This window comes from Fukomys damarensis, unplaced genomic scaffold (assembly GCF_012274545.1).
Source record: "Fukomys damarensis isolate Sample0158 unplaced genomic scaffold, DMR_v1.0_HiC HiC_scaffold_7, whole genome shotgun sequence".
Classification (NCBI taxonomy): Eukaryota; Metazoa; Chordata; class Mammalia; order Rodentia; family Bathyergidae; genus Fukomys; species Fukomys damarensis.
Genome location: NW_022900919.1, coordinates 43,143,354 through 43,165,480, shown reverse-complemented (window position 1 = coordinate 43,165,480; position 22,127 = coordinate 43,143,354). Strand labels below are relative to the sequence as shown.

The window sequence follows — 22,127 nt, the reverse complement described above, 5'->3', positions numbered from 1 at the left end:
TATAAAAAATGGTCTGAAAGCCTCAATCTGAAAGTCTGATCATAAACTTTTCCTTTTTGCTCTTTCTTAGTGGCCCTCAAAAGCCAGTCAGCCTCAAGTTTTTCTGTAAAGGGTTGTATATTCAAAGACACATACAGTGTATTTCAAGAGAGTTTCAGGGCTGGGGATTTAGCCCAGCGGTTCTGCTGCCTGCCTCGCAAGTGCAAGTGCCCAAGTTTGATCCCTATTACTCAAAAAGTAAATAAATAAATAAAGTGTTTTGATTGATTTTCAAGAATATTTTTGAGTATACAAGATTTTGACTTTGTTAATCACTAGGCAAGTTAGGTGTGGTGGCACACATCTATGACCCCAGCACTCTGGAGGCTGAGGAAAGAAGATCACTGTGAGTTGGAGAGACCACAGTGAGATTGTCTCAACATCAGCCCCCCACAAAAAAATATCTCTAGGAAATATGTAATTACATTTTTCTGTGTTGTGTCTTTATACTTGTTATTTGGATGATGTGTTCATTTTCTCTCATTGCTGAGACAAAATACCTGATACCCAAAGTTAAAAGGGAAGGGGTTTATCTGGCTTACAGTTCATAGAAGTTTCAGTCCATAATCCACTGACTTCAAGGCAGGAATGACAAACTGGCATGGCACAGTAGAGTAGAAACATGGCTAAAACCCAGCACTTGGGAGGCTGAGGCAGGAGGATCATTGTGAGTTCAAGACCAGCCAGGGCTACACAGTGAGTTCCAGGTCAGTCTCAACTACATAGTGTGACCCTGTCTCAGAAAATAAAAAAAAGAAAACGAAACAACATGGCACGCACAAGGTAGCAAAGGTAACAAGAAAGAGCTTCACCGAGTCTGCCTCTTTTATCCCATCTAGACTACCAGTATTAGGGTGGGGCTAACCCATTCACTCTTGGGTAGTGGCTTAGCAATCACATACCCTTAATCCCAGCATCACACATTCCAGATTCAGCTACCTCTGACTGAATGAGGCTTTGAGGGGACATCCAGATCCAAACTAAAACACAGGGTAAAAAGAAGAGTATCTACGGCCTGTTGTGGAGATACATGCCTATAATCCCATCACTCTGGGAAGCTGAGACAGAAAGATCACAAGTTCAAGCCTCACACAGGCAATTTAGCAAGACACTGGATCAAAACATAAAATTTTAAAAGGGCTGGGAATGTAACTCAGTGCAAAGGCCCTGAGTTCAATCCGTAGTCCTGGGCGGGAGGAAGGTTGCTTATTCCAATACCTAGCAACAGCTTCATCTCTGCTCAGCTCCTCCCTCCACTGGGAAAAGCCTTAGCCAAGTTTTTCTGAGAAGAAATTATTTCTTTCTTTTTAAAACTGAGTTGAAATTCACTTAGCAACAATTAAACATTTTCCTTTAAGCATTACAACTCAACATTTAGTGTATTCAATGTGTGCAGCTCTCTAGTTTCAAAACTTTTTCATCACCCTATATGTGAGGTAGGATAGAACAAATAAAAGTAAGTGGAAAGCAGAAAGTTATAATTGTACTTTTCAGAAAACTGCAACTCAGGACATAATCGATTACCCAAGGTTATCTGTATCTCTACTCCGTAAACTTGGGTTTTTCCCCACACACAACAGGGCCATCACACCCAAATGTTAACGTAGGGGCTGGTGATTTAGCTCAGTGGTTCCACCACCTGCCTCACAAGTACAAGAACCAGAGTTCAATCCCAAATAAATAAATATCCAAATATTTAAAATATTATCCAAATAAATAAAGTTAACCTAACTGATAAGATAAAGTGGGAAGCAACCTGACTTTAGATGAAGACATTTAAAGGATTCAAAGAATTTTTAGGCAAAACAGCTCAGATTACCCAACTTAAAGGATACCTCAAAACACAAAGGATGATCAAAAAATACAGCAAGTGTTTAAATTTAGAAATGCATTTTAGCAAAACACACATTGTCATTAATCCCCCTCAGAATATTCCCCCTAACTTCAAACACACTTATCCCACCTTTTTGATGAAGTTCTGGAAATCTTTCCTTCCTGTCTTTATGAGGTATAATCAAACTAGTGAATGCTGCTGCCACATACCAGCCAATGGAAAGACAGGCTCATAACAATTACAGGGTGTCACCCAGCCAATGGTTGGGATCTGTGCTTCTGACACACCATCTATAAAGTCTCCAGATACAACCCACCTCCCACTTAGCACCTTGGGAATCTGCCAGGATGATTCACGGAACTCAGAGGAACACTTAACATTTGTAGTTTATTACAAAGGATATTTATTTTAAAGGATACAGATGAGCAGCCTGATAGAGGTACACGGGGCAAGGGATGGGGGAAGGGACTCAAGCTTTCCTGCCTTCTCCAGGCACAGGACCCTCCCAGGGTTCAACCCAGCAAATCTCACTCAAGTTTGGAGAGCCCAATCTCCAGCCACTCGCCCCATCCGAGAGGCTAGTGGGCAAGGATGGAAGCACCAAGAACTTAAACTCCAAACTGCTTGATCTTTCTAAAGGGGAGACAGTTCCCATCCTAAGTCACCTCAGTAACACCAACTCTTGTGTTACAAAGGGGTGCACTACAAGACACTTCCAAGAAATTCCAAACATCTCAGATGTTTTTGTGATAGGAACCAGGGACATTATATTCCATGTAATACCACAAAAAGTACACTCAGGAGTGGAACTCTTGAATCACAGTGATACTGCTCAGCTTTCAGGAAGTGCCTGTTTTCCCCATCTGCCACACTATTTTGTTCTCAGCAGCATTGCTTGAAGGTTCCTATTTCTCCATATTGCCACCAAGTTATTTTTAGTGGTTTTGGTATCCTAGTGCAATGATGGCAAACCTTTTACATGTTTAGGTATTGATCCTAGAGATAGTAAATAATTGTATTCTGGTTGTTCCAAGAATTTTTTCCTTGTTTCATGCTGCCATGTTGATTTTTGTGTCTTTAACCAACTTTGCTAAATTCAATAGCTCTAATAGTTTTCTTGTAGATTTTTGTGCATTTTGTTTTACTTCTGCCTTTCCTACTTAACCACCTTCTCTTCTTTCTTGGCAACCTGCTGTAGCTAGAACTTCCTATACATTGAACAGCAGTGAGAATACTTGTCCTATCATAAAGGAAAAGCTTTCAGAATTTGTTTGCTTTGTTTTTTGATGGTACTAAGGATTGAACCCAGCGACTTTGCCCTTCTCTTTGAATTACATCCCCAGCTCTTTTTGAGACAGGGTCTAAGTCATTAAGTCACCCAAGCTGGCATCAAACTTAGGGTCTGCCTGCCTCGGTCTCCCAGAGTGCCAGGATAGAAATGTACCACTAAGCCCAGCCAGTCTTTCACTATTTTGATTTTAGCTTTTAAGTTTTTTCATAAAGCCCTCTGCAGTATTTTAACATTCCATACTAATTTCCTATTTGTTTTTAATGAAAGACTGTTAAAATCTTGTAAAGGCCTTGTCTGTATGTCTCCTGCTAAGTGTGTTCAACTGACTGACTGTATATTGAGAAACCCATCAACACCTTGGTGATATACCACTTTTTTCTATTAACACCTCCTCTGCTAAATATTTAGAACTATCTTCCCCCTCTATAGCAACTTAACAGTGTCGACCTTATTCCTGTACCCCAGAGTACTGCTCAGTGACCATGTTTTCAATTCAACAGACTCTGGGTGAAGAAATCACAGACATTGTACATTTCGATAGTATTTAATTACATACATGTTTGACCCTGGGGGAAAATACTATAACTTTTCCTCTCTGCATAGTTTTCATTTTTAGCATTTGCTTCATAAAGCATTGCCCAAGGAGCTATCTAAATGAGTGCCTTCCCAAGTGGATGTACCAATATACCCTGACCAAGAACATATGAATGTTTATTTCAACAAACTGATTTTCACAGTCTGAGGGAAATGTCTCATTATAGTTTCATTTTGTAAATCTTAGTATATAGGAATAAATGTATTTTACAGGGAAGTAGCTAAAATTAGAGCTAGTTTTTAAAGATGACCCTTCTTGACTCTATTAAGCACCAAATATATCAAAGTTTTTCTAAAATAAATGGATACATCAGGTGCAGTTACACTATTCTCTTAAGAGTTTATTATAAATCAGTTTCATAGGCCACAAGAAATAAAAGGACTATGTACAGCCTCACAGGAAACAGTGAAGGAGCAGAGGAGGGTCAAGATGAGTCTAGGGCCTTGGTGGGCGCATTCCCGGGGGAGGGGGCCCTGTAAGGGAAACCAGACAATCCGGTGAGACTCCGGGAACAACAGCATAACAAACAAACAGGTCTGTGGTAACGTGGCCCTGGGGAATCGGACCCACGCTTCTGTGGAGCTACTTGCTACTTCCGAAACTCTGGCCAAGGTCAAAGAAGGCCTGAAGTAAGAGTAAGAAGTTTAGTCAGTGCCTGATCTGCAATTTAAATCCCCACCCCCACATCCACCCCCCCACACCAGCATTTATCAAGCAATCAAGGGACTTCTCTGGGGCTGTTGGGTTCCTATACCTGGAAAACCCAACTAGAAAAACAAGGGTCACTAAATATGGCTGTGGCTTGGTGGAAAAAACAAGGCTGACAGCCAGGATGCCAAGCTCTCTCTGGGCCTATTTTCTTATCCATATGGGTACCATCTCAACATTTCTCAAACTAGAGTTAAAAAGGCATACATAATAAATAAAAGCCCAGAGTACCTCTTCATTACTAGACACTATCAAACCCAGGACACATGGCAATCTCATATCCTCTGCTGGAGATCCTTACAATGCATTATTTCTCAGTGCCCTAATGGCACTGAGTAGTACCTTGGAGTTCATTTCCCTAAGCTTAAGGCCCAAAAGCCCAGAGGATGAGGTCTAATAAACCCAATCTTCCCTCCATTTCCCATCCTATTAAGCTCTAGGGAAGGAAGACAAAGTCACTGCAACAGAAACTTACCTCGCATACCTGGGGGAGGGGGCCGCATCCCTGGAGGGGGCATGCCCATAGGAGTCCCTCGTCCAGGAGGGATCCCCATGGGGGGACCCATGGGTGGCCGCATGCCAGGAGGAGGGCCCATCATGCCTAAAAGAGAAAAACCCCAAGAATATAGCTCAAGGGCCTGTTTGAAAAGGTAACAGAAAACATACAAAGCTGTCCACCAAGTCAAAAATAGACCATTCCACCCTCTTAGCCTCTCCTAATAAACTGGCACTTGTGTCAAAGAGCCAGGGTTCCCAATGAATGGCTCTTTGTTCAGCAAGTTCTAAGCCGGATCTCAGAGTAATCCTGCTTCATTATACAAATACATCATTAGTTTCAGTCAAGGTGCTATCTCATCATGAATCCAGCTACTTCATCTTGTACCACTACCACTGGTCTCCCCATGGGCTCCTCACCTGGAGGGGGTGCCCCTCGGCCCATAGGAGGAGGAGGACCCCCACGGCCGGGTGGGTACTGAGTCGGGGCCCCTGCAATACTAGCTGTGGCAGCAGCTGCAGCAGCTGCAACAGTGCCTCTTCCTTGTGGGGTCATCACCTAAAAGGGTACAAGAAGGAAGAAAGCGAGAACAGTACAGAGCAATGCAGCTTTCCACTCCCCTACCTCCCCAATCTGGTAAAAGGCTAGCAGATACCAAATTCCCTAAAGCTATAATCCATGGCATCAGAATTCCTACCCAAAATCAAGTGTCAGGAAAGGTCAAATGTGAATGACCAATTCTGCCCCACTTTCTAGGCCTCAGTTTAAGAGTACCCAGTTCAATTTAGGGAAGGCACCTACATTTTCAAATAGAACTTGATGACAGATTATCAGAAAGTACATTCAATGTTGCCAGAGAAACACCTTGTTCAAATAGAGTCAGCCAAAATCCCTTTTGTCTATCTCTTCATTTTAATAGAAGTGAATAGCCTAATCACCATGGACTGGTCATTCTGGACTCTCCCCACACAGTGAATCAGAAGATGATCCCCTTCCACCAATTCCTCACCTGTTGAGATGGCCCACCAACCCCACGGACTGGCCCAGCAAGTCCTGCAGGAGCCTGTGGCATGGGAACACCAGCTGGGATTCCTCTACCCGCAGCCCTACCAATTCCTGGTCCCCCAGCAGCTCCAGCAAGTGGCACTCGGGCAATGCCAGTCTGAAAAATAAAGAAACAAGCTAAAATACTCAGTGGCTTACAGAATCAGAAATATATTTTGGAATACCATTGCTAAGAGATTCCCTCAGACTTAAAAGGCATCAAAATAGCTTGTAATACTACCTGCCCCTATGTGCTAAAACCATTCTTCCCCCATCCAAGAATATATGACCAAAGGTCACTTCTGAAGCAAGCTAGAAATAAAGACTAGAGAAATGTGTCACAACTCAACCACCCATATGCACTCCTATGAAAATTAAACCAAGACCAAAGGTCTAGGTTCCATTCAGATGGGTTCAATAGACAAGAGAACTTGACTTGGAAATAAAGGGACATGAGATCCACTCCCAACTCTCACCTCCTACGTAACAGTGGGCAAATAATGCCACAATGCTGGGATTTAGTCTTCTTATCTGTAAACAATGGGATCGTAATAAAACAAATTCTACTGGAAGAATGTATTAAGCATTACATGTGCATGTATTTCAAACCAAAATATATGGTAACATCGCTTAGACATTTATAACTGAAAAAAAGTTACAATATAAGAGCCAAAAAAAAGGAAATGACTGGGATAAACTCCTTTGTACTCACTGGAGGTATAACTAGGTCATTAGCCTGACTTACAAAACTAGTATAAGAAAAAAACATTTATGTTAAGTGAAAAAGCATAGAAAATATAACATGCATGCCATATGTTTAAGTAAAAAAAAAAAAAAGGATAAAAAGGCAAAATTATACTCTTGATTAACAACGTCTTAAAATGAAAAAAGGGGAAACAAATTTGGTTAGACTCTCTCCAGCTTGCCTTATTTATAAACTTAGCTTGGTGTTTATAGAACCAAGATTGTCTGGGATCGAATGTCAATGTCACCACTTAGTTGTGACATGTTAGACAAGTTACTAAAACTCGTTTGTTTCACCTATAAGTAAGGATAATTTATCTCAAAAGACTATTACAGGGATTAAACAAAATACTGATATGCTTGGTATACAACAAATGCTCAGTATTACAACTGTTATAACTACAACAGGTACAAAATAAAATACACATGTATCCCACTGTTCGGAGTTAAAATTTTTTAAGTTCTACCTAGACTTTGCCATCACATTAAGAACTGATGCAGCTGGCCTCAGTTATCTCTCCACTGACTACATGTATCAACTGAGGAAAAAGGGAGCATTTAAATTCAGAAAAACCCAACTCCTAGCTCCATTTCTTACTCTTTTAAGTTTCCATCTGTTACCTGTAAAAGGGGGCAAACTCAAGAGAACTCCTGTAAGAAAGGCAATGAAATGCAGAGAACCTAACAAAAAGCCTGGCTCATGGGAGAGTCTACCTTCCACAGGCTTCCTGCTCAGACTCACATCTTTGGGAGGAGGTCCTTCTACTGTCATGGAGACCAGGTTCTCCCCTCGAAGCAGCACCAGACCAAGGACTCGTTTCTCTTCCCTTTCTGCCTGCTTAGAGTTCTTTGGCCTAAAGTAGGTTTAGAAGAAACAAAAAAGCAAGAATTAGAGGATGGGTAAAGTTCAGATTCACCTGCCTAGACATCTCCTAGATTAGCTTTATACTCTCTCCTAATAAACAGTACAGAAACTTTCCCAAGACCGATCCTATGGACACTCTCCACAGGCTGAGTGCATGACCCCGTAAGTGACTATCTACCTGCTTCCTACCAACTCCATGGGACACACAGACCAAAGGACAGGACAAAGGCAGAAAAGCCGAGCCCTGGCTCATGTTCTCCTACAGCCAACTACAAAGATCTTTCCTTCAGCCAAGAGGCATCCACAACTCCCCAAGTGAATCCCACCCACCCCACTTATGTCCTTCCAGGACCAATTCAACCTCACTGGCCTCTACTTTTGTTCCTCACCTCACTTCAGAAATAAAAGAAGTGATAAAGAAAAAGATAAGAGAAGTTTCACAGAGAAGATGAATTGTTCACATCAGTTCCTCAAAACCACAAAAACAAACTCCCAAACAGCAAAAGAGGAAAAATAACTGCAAAAGGATAAGGGAAAAGGGTGGACTATAGGTAGCAAAGGCAAAACTCCTCAAAATAAATAAGATATTCTGATTTTTTTTAAAAATTAAAAGATTTCACTTTAATGAAGTTTTATATACTATTAATTGGTTTTCTGTGGATACTTTTTTTTCAGCTCAAATTTTCTTATTTTTAAATAAGCATGTTCATGATGGGGGGCTTATGGGCATTTCAATTTTTTCTAATTTTTTAAAATTTTCCAATAAATATTTTTTATCAGAATAAAAGTCAGTTTCATTTTAAAAACAGGAAGAATAAAAGAAAAAAACAAATAAAAAACAGAAGGGAACTATCTGGAATAGTTTCACACTGATCTTCTGGCTTTTCTCTAATACATACTAGGCACAGGCAGCTCTGCATTTTTTATCCTATACTTCTTAGCCTGATACCACAAAAGAAAACAACAGGTCCCTTAAAAATATCCAAGGAAATTCAGTCAGGGACAACATAATACGGAAACTGCATAGGACAAAGAGTATACATATGACCACAAAGTCACATAATCTCTTTAGGCCTCAAGGTATCTTAAATATAAAACAGAACAAAAAGCTAGACTATTTAATTTTGTAGGCCAGAAGCTTATGATCAACTATACTTAAGGAGTTAACCAATAACTTATGGAACTGTATCAAAGCAGAAGACACCTCCAATGTTTCTAAAATGCCAACAAAAATCACTGGCCCCAAATCAACATGGGGAGCAGAGCACTTACCCTGAAGAGGGTCAGAGGCTTCTTAAAGCAGTTTCAGACCAGGCTGCATTGGGAGAGCCCTTTAGGCTACAGCTTTACAAATAGGTAATGAAGCCAGAAAATCAAGCTCTCCCCCCTCACACCTGTGGGGAGAACATGAGAGCCCTTTACCCCAGTACCCAGGGGCATGCAAAGTCAGAGAAACAAAAAGTCTAGCAGCCCTCCTCACAACTTGTACTTTGCTAGAACTAGACAGGCTTGATAAACTAAGATTTCTTAGTGTTCAATGTCCCCACCATCGCTTCTCGGCCTTTTGGCTAAGATCAAGTGTAGTGTTCAATGTCCCCACTTACATCTGCTCTCAAAAGCATAACAGAGAAGAGCCAACTAGCTACAACACCTTCTGCTGCTTGGCCCACCCACTCAATCCACTTCTCCACACACCCCCAACAGCCCACTCCTCACTTGATCTTCCTGAATTCATCACAGTCACAGAGGATCAAATTCATATGCTTGTCGAAAGCCTTGAAGGTTCCAATGAAGATCCGGCCATCTTGTAGGATGCACCTCATCCTGTAGTCAATATGCTGCAGCATCTTGCTGCTCTTGCCCACCGTCTGTAAGAAAGCAGCAAGGATAAGACTTAGTCCTTCTGGACACACAAACTCTTGGGTCCTCCCTAAATTCTCTCACTGTAGCCTTATTTTCCATGTGTCTTTTTGATAGAGCTGACTTTTATCATAGCCCTTTTCTGAGAAGTCAGCCCAGTAATCTGCTATTCTCCCTTCCCTTAAAAGTCAATCTTTCTTGCAGGGCGTAGTGGTGCATGCCTATAATCCCAGCACTCGGGAGGCTGAGGCAGGAGGATCACTGTGAGTTCGAGACCAGCCTGGGCTACGCAGTGAGTTCCAGGTCAGTCTCAACTACATAGTGAGACCCTGTCTCAAAAAACAAACAAACAAAAAAGGTCAACCTTTCTCAGTTAGGTGTGGTGGAACACACCTGTAATCCCAGCACTTAGGGAGGCTGAGGCACAAGGATCACAAGTTCAAGATCTACCTGGACAATTTAGCAAAACCCTGTCTCAAAAAAAAAGGGATGGATGGGATGTAGGTTCCAGGTAGTGTGCCCCTGCATTCAATCCCCATTGTCAGAAGGGGGCAGGGGGATATAAATCAGTGTGAAAGCTCTGGGTTCAATCCTCAGTAACATAAAAAAAAAAATCTTTCTCATATTACAACTGCCTTTGTCTACATTATATCCATTTCAGGGAGGAGTGTAGGGATATCACCAAATTAATTAAATCCACTTATACTAGAGATTAAAACAGCTGCTGTTTTGAGGATGTGATTTGTATGCTATAGGACAATCTGGATATCCAAATTTAATAAACAACAAAGGGCTGAAGTGGGACTGGCACTAAAATCCAACCAAGAAGAAGCTTATTACTTGGAAGGAGATGGTCATCTTGGAAGTGAGGAAAATGGACTCTCCAAATCAAAAATTTAATTAGTGTGTTTTCCAGACCCACAGAGGTAAACTTGCAGTGGCCACAGTGCTAACCTCTCTGGACACCTAATAGTATCTTACTTCTATCATCTGGCTTCCAATGTGGCTTTGCTAAAATAGATCATACAGACATCACCATCAGGTGCCCTTGGCAGTTTGGTTCTTTAGAAACACCACCTGATTATCAGTTTCCCATCAGCCTGACAGGTGTAGGCAAGTCCTAACTTATCCAAGTGCCTTCTCCATACCACCCACTATGCTTGCTTGCTGTTCATCTTTCTGAGCTTTGAGTACATTCCTGAAACTATGAAGATGTGGACCTGAAATCTGAATCCCCTATGATACTGCCTACTATGCTTAAGATCCACATTATGTGGTTCTGCTCTTTGTGATTTTTTTTTTTTTTTTTTTTTTTTTTTTTTTTTTTTTTTTTTTTTTTTTTTTTTTTTTGGAGCCAGGGTCTCACTATGCAGTTCAGACTAGCCTCAAACTTACTATGTAGCCCAGGCTGGCTTTCAACTCATAACAATCCTCCTGCCTCAGCCTGCTCCCCTACCCCAAAATCCTCCTGCTTCAGCCCACTCCCCTACCCCAAACCCCGACCTCAGAGTGCTGGGATTACAGGCGGGCATGCAATGCCACGCCAGGATTAGTGATCATTTTAAAGGTCTTCTATACACAGGATCTTTTGGGCACCATTCATTCATTTCCCTTGTAATAGCTAAGACTTCTTGGGTCCTCACTGTATAGTCTGGCATTGTGATTAGTACTGTTCCTATCATTTAATCCTCAAAATTGGACCCATTATCATTCCTATTTTACAAATGAAGCCACTTATCCTGGAAGAGATTAAGGATCTGACATGTCTTACCAGTAGGAAAGCTGTGCTGGAACCTAGTCAATTCTTCAGTATCATATGAGGTTTCCCTGCTTCCATTCTTATCCACTACTTAACAGGTAAAGAATTTTCTAAACCCAACTGGGTTCAGATCCTTTTGCTAGTTAAAATCCTTCAATGACAAGCTTCATCATCAACATGATACCTCCCATCTCATCTTCTACCTCTCCCTTTCCACTGCAGCAACTTTTAATCATGCTACCCTTCATACTTGTTTGCCCTGGAGTTTTTTAGTTCCTATTTTTGTTGAGAAAACTGACAATTTTTAGGAATCTCCCAGGAACCATCATTCCAAAAAAAAAAAAAATCTTACTCCGCACCCCTCTTCGTCGTTATTTTGTCTAGTTCTTAATTTCCACACTGAATTATAGTATCCTTGTGCTCAACAAGAAAGCGAAAGCCTAATAAAGAAATAAAACATTTTTCGATGTAGCCCCAGCGCCTGAGAATCGTTACATACACAAACTTTGAAAGTATGCTACACATATGAGTGGAACTCTCGCAATCATCCTCCTGCTTCCTCTTCATTCACTGACCTAGCAGGGAAGTAGTTTCGAACCATAACCTTTCCAAACTCCTTCTTGGACTCTTACCCTCTTTCACCAGTCTGAACCTTGTATCATGTCCTCCCTAAACCTCTGAGGGTATAATTCTGCTCCGAAATCTCAGATAACATTCACTCAACATATTTACTTAATGCCTCCGGGTCCCATGCATTACAGCTACAGCGGTGTGCAGTACCACGGCTCTACCTTCGCCACTACGGAGACCCAGCCCTCGCTTTCTCCCGCTACCCCAACAAGGTCCTGGTATTTGGCACCCGGAGCGAATTGCCGCGGCCCGGGTCTTCACCTCCTTAATTGGCTCCAACCCACAGCTTCCTCTCCCATCCGCCACGGTCCCCAAAACACAGTAGACTTTGAAGCTCCAGTGCCGCTGGCCCGCGCCTTCTTACCATGGTGGCGGTTCTGATGGTTCGGATTCGGGCCGGATTTGTCTCTCAGAGGCCTAGACAGAAACAGCAGCCCTTTTCCCGCCGCCACTACCGGAAATCCAGCCGCCAGCAAAATGAAGTCGGGTAGAACACTACTTCCGGTGACGACCGTGAGCCCATGAGTTCCGACCCCGGGGCGGAGTTGTGTGTATTAAGGTAAGAGTGGTGGCGAGTTTTGTGGGGGCGATGTTAACCTCAGCTTTGAAATTCTCAGAATCTTAACATTCTCTTTGGACACACACTTCATAGCATTGTAGCTGGTGTCACCTCGTTCCTCTTCCCCGGCATATTACTACTCCGTCTTCATTTCCTACTACCTTCCAAGGCTCTCTCTTCAACCGCTCCTGCTTTTCTGTTAACTGGTCCTTACTTTTCTCTGAATACTGATTGCTATCTAGCATGACTTTATGAGCAGTTTCTCCTTATCCGTGGGGATAAGGCAAAGATCCCCCACTTGGGGTGCCTGAAACTGCAGATGGTACCAAACATGTATCTCTTATCCATACAGGCTTATCCCAATTGCCAGCATCTGTACACTCGCGCTTTAAGGCCACCGTTAAGTAAGATAAGGACTACTGAGACAAGGACTGCAATACCACAGTCTAATCAATATGACTACCAAGTGACAAGCGAGTGGATAGCATACATCGCATATATAAGCTGGCAGAGGGATGATTCACATCCAGGCAGGACGGGAGCAAGAGGGCACATTATTTCACCATGCTTCTCAGAGTACTGCACAATTCAAAACTTAGGAATTGATTTTTCTGATTTTTCCATTTAATATTTTTTGTACCGATGATCGACTGCAAGTAACAAGCCACAGTAAGCAAAACTTTGGATAAAAGAGGACTACTCTATGCTTTTATTAGTTCATTATCCCCTTCCCTTTCAGAATGGAAGCTCCATGAGGGTATGAATTTTTTTGTATGTTCATTGCTATAATGCTTAGAACACTTAACACACAGTGTTGAATAAATATTTACTGAATGAATCTCAGTCTCAACACCTTTAGTTATTACCCATATGCCCAGAACTTTAAAATGTATTTGTCAAACCCTGGTCATTTCTAATTCTTGGGCTTTTATTCCCAATCACTTGCTTGATATGACTATCTAGTAGGTGCACTAAATTTAATACGTTGAAAACTGAATTCTTGATTCTGTTCATTCTTTCCTAAATCATTTCTCCATCAGAGATCACCTTTGCAGCTAAGAAAAAAAAAAAAAGGACAGAGTGACAGACTTAAAGCATACTCTCTCATCTCATAATCTACCCATGAGGAAGTCATATGGATCCCCACATTCAAATTGTTTTAACTAGTCATTTCACTGCTACCATCCTAATCCCATCCATGCTCACCTCTGGCTTGGATTACTGAATGAGCCCCTAACTGGTATCTTTGCTTCCTCTCTCATTCTCACATAGCCAAAGGAATCCTTCCAAAGTGAGCTTGGGTTGTGTCAGATTATTTCACCCAACCACCCAAAGACTTCTCAGCACTTGTGAAATAAAATCCAGACCTGCACTCCTTTCCAACCTCATCTCCAACATTCTGCTCATTCTTCAGCTTCCAGTCACAATGGTCTCCTTGCTGCTCCTCAAACCTAGTAAGGAAAGCTAATCCCTCAGAGCTCTGTCATCTTCACACCATCTCTAAGAGATGTGTTCTGTCAGCCTATTTCTGTGCATCCGTAGATGAAGACATAGAGGCTCAGAGAGATCAATTAGCTTGCACAGGGCGGCAGTCAGAATGGGAATACTGGTCTACCTGGCTCTTCAGTTGTTCCTTTACCCAAACACCTAACATATCATTTCTGTGTATATTTTTAAATACCTATTTAGCACCTACTAATGCCATGCCAAGTTAGGAGATACAGTTTCTTCCCCCAAGGAGCTTATGTTCCGAGGAGAAAGACAATAAACCAAACTAAGAAGTGTACAAATTAGCATTAATGCGGGGGGCAGGGATAAAGCAGGGTCGGGTTGCTGAAATGTTGAGGTACAAATTTGCCTAGGTAATCAGGGAAAGCCACTAGGATCAGCAGTTAGATAGAACTGTGTCTATCACCATAGTTCCACAATAAATTTTGCCTGGACAACTCCAACACCTCTGAATTTTATCTTAGTCTCAGTGCTGTTCTTCTCACTTTATTGTTCATTCTCAAGATTTCCCGCAGCATCTCTTGCAGACCATCCATCCTGTGTATTTACTTTTGTCAACGTATGAGGCAGAAAACTGATCTGAAATACAAGGTGGAACTGGAAAACGTAGTGTTTAAATTTTAAAACGTATTTCACTAAAAGACACATTGCCACTAAACCACCTCAAAATATCCCCCTTCTCTTCTAATACACTTATCCCATTGTTCTTGCCACTTTCTGAAGCAGTTTTGGAAATCCTTTTTTTGTGTGTCTTTAGTTTTGCTGTGGTGGCTGCCTCAGTATTCTAAATCAATTGAAAAGCATTACTTTTCTTTTTTGGGATACCAGGCAGGGAACCACTGAGCTAAATCCCCAGCCCTGAAAAGCTTTACTTTCCATTTTCATTTTTACTTGGGAAAACGCCAGAAGTCAAATGGTGCCACATCCAGTGAATGAGGTGGATGGGGACACACTGGAAAGTGATTCTGAGCCTGCCGTTCCATTGGATGACACTCAGTGGCAGCATTCACTGTATCTTTTTATCGGACCTTAGAAAGACACAAAAGATGACTTCTAGGACTGCTTCAGAAAGTGGCAAGAATGATGGGATGTGTGTTCGAAGCGAAGAGAAGTATTTTGAGGGGGATTAATAGGAGTATTTAATAAATTTTTAAATATTCAACCTGTGGTGGGGCGGGTACTGAGGATCAAACTCCAGTCTTTGTACTTGTAAGGCAGGTGGCAAAACCACTGAGCTAAATCCCTGGCCCCTTCAACCTATTTTTTAATCACCCCTTTTATTAGTTTGGTCAGGCACACCTCCAATATTGCAAAATTTATTATTCTTCAAATTGTCATATATTGAGCCCTCTCTCTCTCAAAAAGGAAATTAAGCAGGCTGGGGATTTAGTTCAGTGGTGCCACTGCCTGCCTCACAAGCAAAAGGTCCTGAGTTCAACCTCTGGTACCAAAATAAAAAAAAAAAAAAAAAAAAAAAAAAAGCAATTAAGCCTGTTTTGGTGGCAGTTTAGTAGATTTAGGCAAAGGTAAAGCCCTTCTATTTTTATCAGTTTTTAGAACAACGAACTATGTTAAGTATTATTAAAATTCACAAAATGAAGCTTATTTCCTGCCAGCCAAAAAGTAGCTTTCAAAAAGTAAAGGAAAAGACAGGAATTGTTGGCTAGCAGCAGTGAGCATCTTGCTGAGCCAACTCTGTCTTACAGAGTGTGAAGCTGGATAACTCGAGGATCCACCTTGTGGACTGTAACAGCAATGGACAAGAGTGTGTCCTGTCCCTTGTATAATCTGGCTTTGTGAGATTTTTCTAGCCTTTAGCTGTGCCCTTACATTCACAGAAGCAATGTTTTATATCTTTTTTTTAATGTTTTTACCTTTTTAAGAACACTGGTGAATGGAACTCTAGAAATTCAGTAGTTTTTTGTTTGTTTGTTTTTTAGGACTCTAAAGTGTCATGCTTCAACCAATCTCAGACTTCACTTTATTTATTTATTTATTTAGGTTTTTTTGAGACAGGGTCTCACTATGTAGTTGAGACTGACCTGGAACTCACTATGTAGCCCAGGCTGGTCTGGAACTCTCAGCGATCCTCCTGCCTCAGCCTCCCAAGTGCTGGGATTACAGGTGTGCGCCACCACGCCTGGCTCAAACTTCACTTTAAAGAGAAGAATTTAGCTGTTCTCCAAAACAAGTCCATATTAAAATTAACAAATTAAGTATAAAACTAGATACACAATGAGAACATGGATTTTATTCCTTATATATTTCATGCATATGAGGAGGAAATAAATAAGATAATATGGTATTTACTAATGGAAGACGAGGCAATAAGAGAATTTCATGTTTCCAGGAATCCACTACCATCTGTTCTCTTGTAGATTTTTTTTTGTTCTCTTTTAGAAAGAAATTGATGCAAAAAACATTTAATTATTTTAAGGGAGGGATCAGAAGAGGCTGATCAATGGATACTGAGGTATAGTTAGATAGGAACAATAAATTCTGCTGTCTGTACATAGGATAACCACTATACTGTAGTCCACAAAGCTTGAAGGGCAAGTGTTTTCACCATTAAACACTATATATAATATATTTTTTTTTCTCCCCCTTTTTGGTACTGGGGATTGAGCTCAGGACCTTGCGCTTGCAAGGCAGGCGCGGTGCCACTGAGCTAAATCCCTGGCCCAACACAATATATTTTTAAAGAAATGGATTTTTTTACACTGATGAAAATATTACATAATGTGTATGTATCATGTTACCCCCAAATAAACATATACAGTTAATTAAAGATATATTTAAAATTCCAGGTTTATTTTTCATAAGTGAGAAATATATGTACAGATAATGTTACAACACTTGTCTGTATGTATTAATTAGCTCCACTTTAATATGCATCACCATACCTGATTTGTTTTTTGAGACAGAGTCTTGCTATGTAATTTAGGCCAGACTTGAACTCACCATGCAGCCCAGGCTCACCTCGAACTTGTGGCGATCCTCCTGCCTCAGACTCCTAAGTCCTGGGATTACAGGTGTGTGCCACCATGTGTGGCAACCCCTACCTCATTTCACAATCAAGTGCTGTCACAGTGTTAGCTCTCTCAGAGGTCCTCCCTGCCCCAAACTTCTCTGTAACCCAGAGGTGACTATGACGTAGTCATTATACACAGTGCTGCCCTGTCTCCCCAAGTAGTCATATTGCTAGAATTTTTTTTGTCAGATTACATAGTTCCCACCTATTCCAATTACTGAGTCAAATGTTTCCATACTAAAATTAATGTTCATTTTTTCACAATTCACCTATTTTTTTCTCCATAAAACTCAGCAAAAACCAATATGAAAAAAAGACCATTCTAAAATTTGAAAGTGAGGAGGAATGACAGGGGTTCTGAATTCAAGACCAAACAAAAGGATAAGAAAATAGGGAGAGAACTGATGTACAAAAAGAAAACTTAATGAATGACCACTTTTTTACTATATCTAATTATAAACAGTGGGGGAAAAGTCCATTCAATTACTATTGCCACCTTACTTTCAGAGAATGGGGGAGGGCTGAGATTTCTCCTGGAGACCTTCAGATGTAGGTGAGACAGGACCATCAAGGTAAACCTTCAACTATAACCCCTCCCACACACAGACCTTCTTCCTAAGTATGTCCTTTTGTGTCTGGGAGGTTAAACTTACTGTTAAGGCATCTTACATCCTCCCCACCCCTGCCCATGTAACACCTTTCCCAAAAAAGCTTTTCCCCAAGACAGTGTGCCTCTTTCTTATATCCTTTCCTTTCCCCATGCACCCACAGTTTCTTTTCTGTGTACTCTGATATCTGCTGAGGGGTGAAACTGCCAAAGCCTCGTCCTCAACTCTGACACCAAAGATGTCCTCAATTAGGTTCCTGCAGAGACCATGGGATACAGTCAGTGTCCACTTGAGTGCCGGACAGGACTGGGTAGAGGACAGGGCTGACCTGCAGTGTTTGCATCTGAGAGGTTGTTCAGTCTAGTGGGACTCTAGATTAGGGAGGACCTGGGTAATTGTCTCAGTTTAGTCAAGGAGTGGGGTTTCTCTCTCCTAACTTGAAGTGATCACTGGTTAGGAGACCTTGGGGGTCTGTAGCTCCCTAATGCCACTGTAGCTCCAAACTAGAGGTTTGTTCCTGAACAAGTGAGGGAAAATCAGACATGAAGGGGGAAATCGATCTGGCCATCCACATTATAGCCAAACCCCAGATCTTTGCCACAAAGTAGAGTAGGCTTCTGCCACACAACAAATCCTGAGAACAGACCTGTCTCCTTTAAAAAGACGGCCTATCAGCAAACCATTGTGGTACAGTCCACCCTCACGAGAGGACAAAACCTCCTCATCCCTAAAAACCTTGAGGACTTGAGACCCAGGACACACTTCAGGATCTTCCCACCCACCCAAGGTTATTTGATGACATAAGGTTTACCTCCACCCACTTCACCAGAGATTTCCTCCCTCCCTCCCTCCCACCACCACCAGTCACCACTTGGGGACCTATCTAGCCCCCCTAATCAAATTTCATGGTCAGCCCTAGATTTATACAATCATTTGGAGATACCAGATCTCAGTAAACAGCCCTCTGGCAAAAAACAACACCACTCTGCCCTAGGCTCACCCACCCCCACCATTTCCTGAAACAGCAATTCCATGGGTGTCTCAAAGTAGGGACCCTGTAGGTAGGGAAAGATAGGATAAAAGCCTCATTCAGCTCTATTGCAATCAATAAGAAAACTTACTAAAAGCAGTTTCTGCCTTCACAGATAGACTCTACAATTTGGGCAATTAAAAAGACAAAAAAAAGGGAGAGAGAAGCTAGACTTGAGGGTCCTCAGATAATACAATTACCAGGAAAGCCAGCTCCTCTCACCTACCTGACCCCCCCAAAAAAAATGCAAGGGTGATAAGGACTCTTATTTAATATGTAAGACACTCTCATGCACACACCTACGTATAGACACACATGTGTAAATGTTCACTTTAACATCAATATAGTACACACATGTTCACATGTCCCCTTTACAGGAGTCTAAAGCTGCCTTCCTATAAGCCCTTCCCCTTTCACTTATTCATTACAAAAGGACAGATGGGCATGGTGGCGCATGCCTGTAATCCCAGCACTTGGGAGGCTGAGGCAAGAGGATTGCTGTAAGTTGGAGACCAGCCTGGGCTACACAGTGAGTTCCAGAGCAGTCTGAACTACATAGTAAGACCCTGTCTCAAAAAACAAATAAATAAATAAACAAAACGACAGGAAGAAACCAAAAGGCCAGAAGGAATGCCTAGGTTAGGATCAAAACCAACACCCCTTGGGGGATGGGAAGACATTAGCCAACCTAAATAAAATGAGCTTGGGATAAAGCTCGGGGGCTTTCGGCTCCAATGCCCCCTACCACCTCATGGTAGCTGTCTATCCTCTTTCTTTTCTATCTTTTACCTCAAATCATCTTTATGTTAACTCTTCCTTCTTTAATTCATTTACTAAAGCTAAGAGTTGCGTTTCCAGCGAAGGCGAGTTCCAGGTGAGGATCCCATCCTGATGCAATACCACCACAAGGGATATTTGTTTGCTTGGTCCCAGCTGAACTTAACTCCAAAGCCCCAGTAGAGGTATGACTAGAGCCATCTTCCCTATTAGGAATTCTCTGGCCAAAAATAATCCTACTGCCTTCAAAAAAGAAATCAGAGTTCCAGGTCACTCTATCCCAGGCAGGAAAGGAAGGTCCACGGATGACCATGAACTTGGGGATTCCGTGCTGGTCACATCTCCCACAAAAATGAGATACCTAGAGCCCACGACCGCTCCTAAGGATAACCTGGGGCCCAGGATCCCGACCCAGGTAGGCCCCGCTCAGCAGGGTCGGTGCCTTTAGTCATGCCTCTGACCTAAGCCAGAACCCCGAGTCCCAGGATCCTCGTAGGCTCCGCTCCCCTTGGCTGCCAGGGAGCAACTCGGGGGCCGTGTAACGGTTAATTTACCACGACAGTGACTACAATAACGACTGCGTCTCTGTCTCCCTTTGTAAAATGCCCAATGTGAAAAAGGTGTTGGGTCGCCAGAGACTTGTTCCCTTGGCTAGTATCCGGGAAGACTACACTTCCCAGAAGCCTCTGCGAGAACTTTCGCAAACACTTCCGGGTCTAGATTTCCGGTCCTGCTTCGTACTTGTTTCGGTTCAGGTTTTTATTCCTTAGATAAGACGAAGTCTCTGTGCTAAGGCACCGTGAGGTACAACCCACTTAACGTGAGTATCCCCGTATCTCTGTGGCCATCGCCATTTTATTTTTTTTGTATTTTTTAAATTGAGTTTATTGGTACATTTTAGGTATACAGTACAATTACATTCATTATTGGTATCTCGTACCTTTACATGACAGGTCTTGGTTCTCATTTTTTCCCCTTGTCCCTACCCTCCCTTCACCCGCTCCTCCCCTCCCCGTTTACAAATGGAAATAAAGTATTTGTAAATGACAGGTGTATTAAGAGTCTCAACAGCATTGCAATCCCCACACCCTGCTGATAGGAATGTAAACTTGTACAAGCACTTTAGAAATTTTTTAAGTAGTTTCTTAAAAACGTATCATATGACACAGAAATTTCACTAAGAATTTAACAAAAGCAATGAAAGCATCTGTACATGCAAAAATTTCTGTACCAATGTATATAGCAGCATTATTCCCTTTTTAGTAAATATTACAAATAGTGGCATATCTGTATATGCATATATTTTATTCATCCCCCAACAGCATTATTTTAATAGCCCCAAATTAGAAACAATGCATATGTTTAAGAATGAATATGATATGATATACTATCAGTATGATAGACTATGATCCAGCAATAAAAAGCTATTAATTTATGTTACAGCATGGGTGAGCCTCGAAGACATTATTTTGAGTGAAAGAAACCAGATGTGAATTAGCACATGTTGAGTGATTCCATTTATAGTATATGAATTTATGGAAAGGAAAACCTATAGTATTGAAAGCCAGTCTATATAATTTGGGGGGGAAATCATTTCATAATTAAATTGTGATTAGGGCCCATCTAAAGCCTAGTGTCTTCTTGCCTGCAATCCAGCTATAGTATGTGGAATCCTAATTCCATGTACCTCTGGTCATAGTTGAGGAGAGAGAGAGAGAGGGAGACAGAGAGAGAAAAGGTGAAAAATATACAGAAGAAAAATTCACATTCTTGCCACTGCCCCAGACATTGATGCAGTCATTGGTGACAGGTTGGGAGGAATGTGCCCCAGGAACATGAATTTTGAATGAGCTCCTCAAGAGTACAGAGTGAAGATTTTAGAACTGCCATCTTAACATAGATTTTCAACTTAGGGTATCTGCCACTTGAGAGGTTAAAAAGATTACCCAGAGATAGAAGAAGAAAATATTAGATCACCTTTCATCTATTTTTAACATTTGATATTTCATTTAGAAAATTTACAAATTTAAAATCTAGATTCTTTCTTAAATTTCTTCATAGATTTGCAGAAGCATAAATTACATAGGATAAAATTCACTTGTTTATTTTTGAGACTGCATCTTGCTGTATAGTTCAGGCTGGCCTTGAACTCATTATGTAGCCCAGGCTAGCTTTGGACTTGTGGCAGTCTTCCTGCCTCAGCTTACTAAGTTCTGGGATAACTAGCATGAGCTACCACATCTGGCTAAATTCACCCATTTTGTAGATTCGGTGGTTCTTGATAAATATTTAGGCTTAAACAACCATTAGCACGACTCAGTTTGAGGACATTTCCATTACTCCCAAAAGATATGTTCGTCTCTCATTTACCATCAGTCTCTGTCTCAAGTCCCAGCTGCGCTTAAATTGCTTTTTGTTTCTACAGTTTCTAGTTCTGCCTAGGGAGGGGGCAAGGGAAAAAGAAAGAAAGTCAAAGGGACACAGTTTCAAAGTACATGGGGGGCTGGGAGGTCAATGCCAGAGTGGGCAAAGACAGACACTTTGGGCAAGCCACTATGTATTGGGTATACACAGTAATCAGTGGAGTATGGGGTGACTTATGCTGACAGGATCTTAAGTTGATGAGGATTATTATGTTGATGAGGAGGATGAGATGGGCAAAGCATTCTTAAAATAGTAGAAGGGACAAGTTAGCAGGCTAATAAGGAATTAGGTGAAACCTCTCCCTCTCCCTCCCTCCCTCTCTTC

General features: G+C 41.6%; 2 protein-coding genes and 1 pseudogene across 3 annotated transcripts in view; 2 read left to right on the top strand and 1 right to left on the bottom strand.

Annotated features, from left to right (window-relative positions):
- Positions 1 to 4,290: 4,290 nt before the first annotated feature.
- Snrpb (small nuclear ribonucleoprotein polypeptides B and B1) lies at positions 4,291 to 12,357 on the bottom strand. Of its 2 annotated transcripts, none has more exons than XM_010611035.3 (7): positions 12,230 to 12,357; positions 9,333 to 9,484; positions 7,494 to 7,605; positions 5,973 to 6,125; positions 5,383 to 5,521; positions 4,952 to 5,068; positions 4,291 to 4,383 (listed from the first exon to the last, which is right to left on the bottom strand). In XM_010611035.3, exons 1-7 carry the CDS (start codon positions 12,230 to 12,232, stop codon positions 4,373 to 4,375), a joined length of 687 nt encoding a protein of 228 aa, XP_010609337.1. In that variant the 5' UTR covers positions 12,233 to 12,357; the 3' UTR covers positions 4,291 to 4,372. The 2 variants fall into 2 exon arrangements, with proteins under 2 accessions (XP_010609337.1, XP_010609336.1); XM_010611034.3 differs by having other exon boundaries at positions 4,943 to 5,068; positions 12,230 to 12,356.
- On the top strand, positions 9,165 to 9,291 carry LOC117285246 (annotated as a pseudogene).
- A 7,746-nt stretch (positions 12,358 to 20,103) lies between the features above and the next one.
- The window catches only part of Tmc2 (transmembrane channel like 2), a 70,796-nt gene continuing 68,772 nt past the window's right edge, over positions 20,104 to 22,127 (top strand). The window contains exon 1 of the mRNA XM_010611036.3: positions 20,104 to 20,199. The gene's annotated coding sequence lies outside the window, so the exon portion shown is untranslated. The remainder of the gene's footprint in view (positions 20,200 to 22,127) is intronic.

Excerpts from the sequence above, each read along its gene's own strand:
- Snrpb (XM_010611034.3), bottom strand. Across the intron at positions 7,606-9,332 it reads GATGAATTCAGGAAGATCAA|GCCAAAGAACTCTAAGCAGG; the intron begins GTGAGGAGTGGG and ends AACCTACTTTAG. Across the intron at positions 6,126-7,493 it reads AAGGACCTCCTCCCAAAGAT|ACTGGCATTGCCCGAGTGCC; the intron begins GTGAGTCTGAGC and ends TTTATTTTTCAG.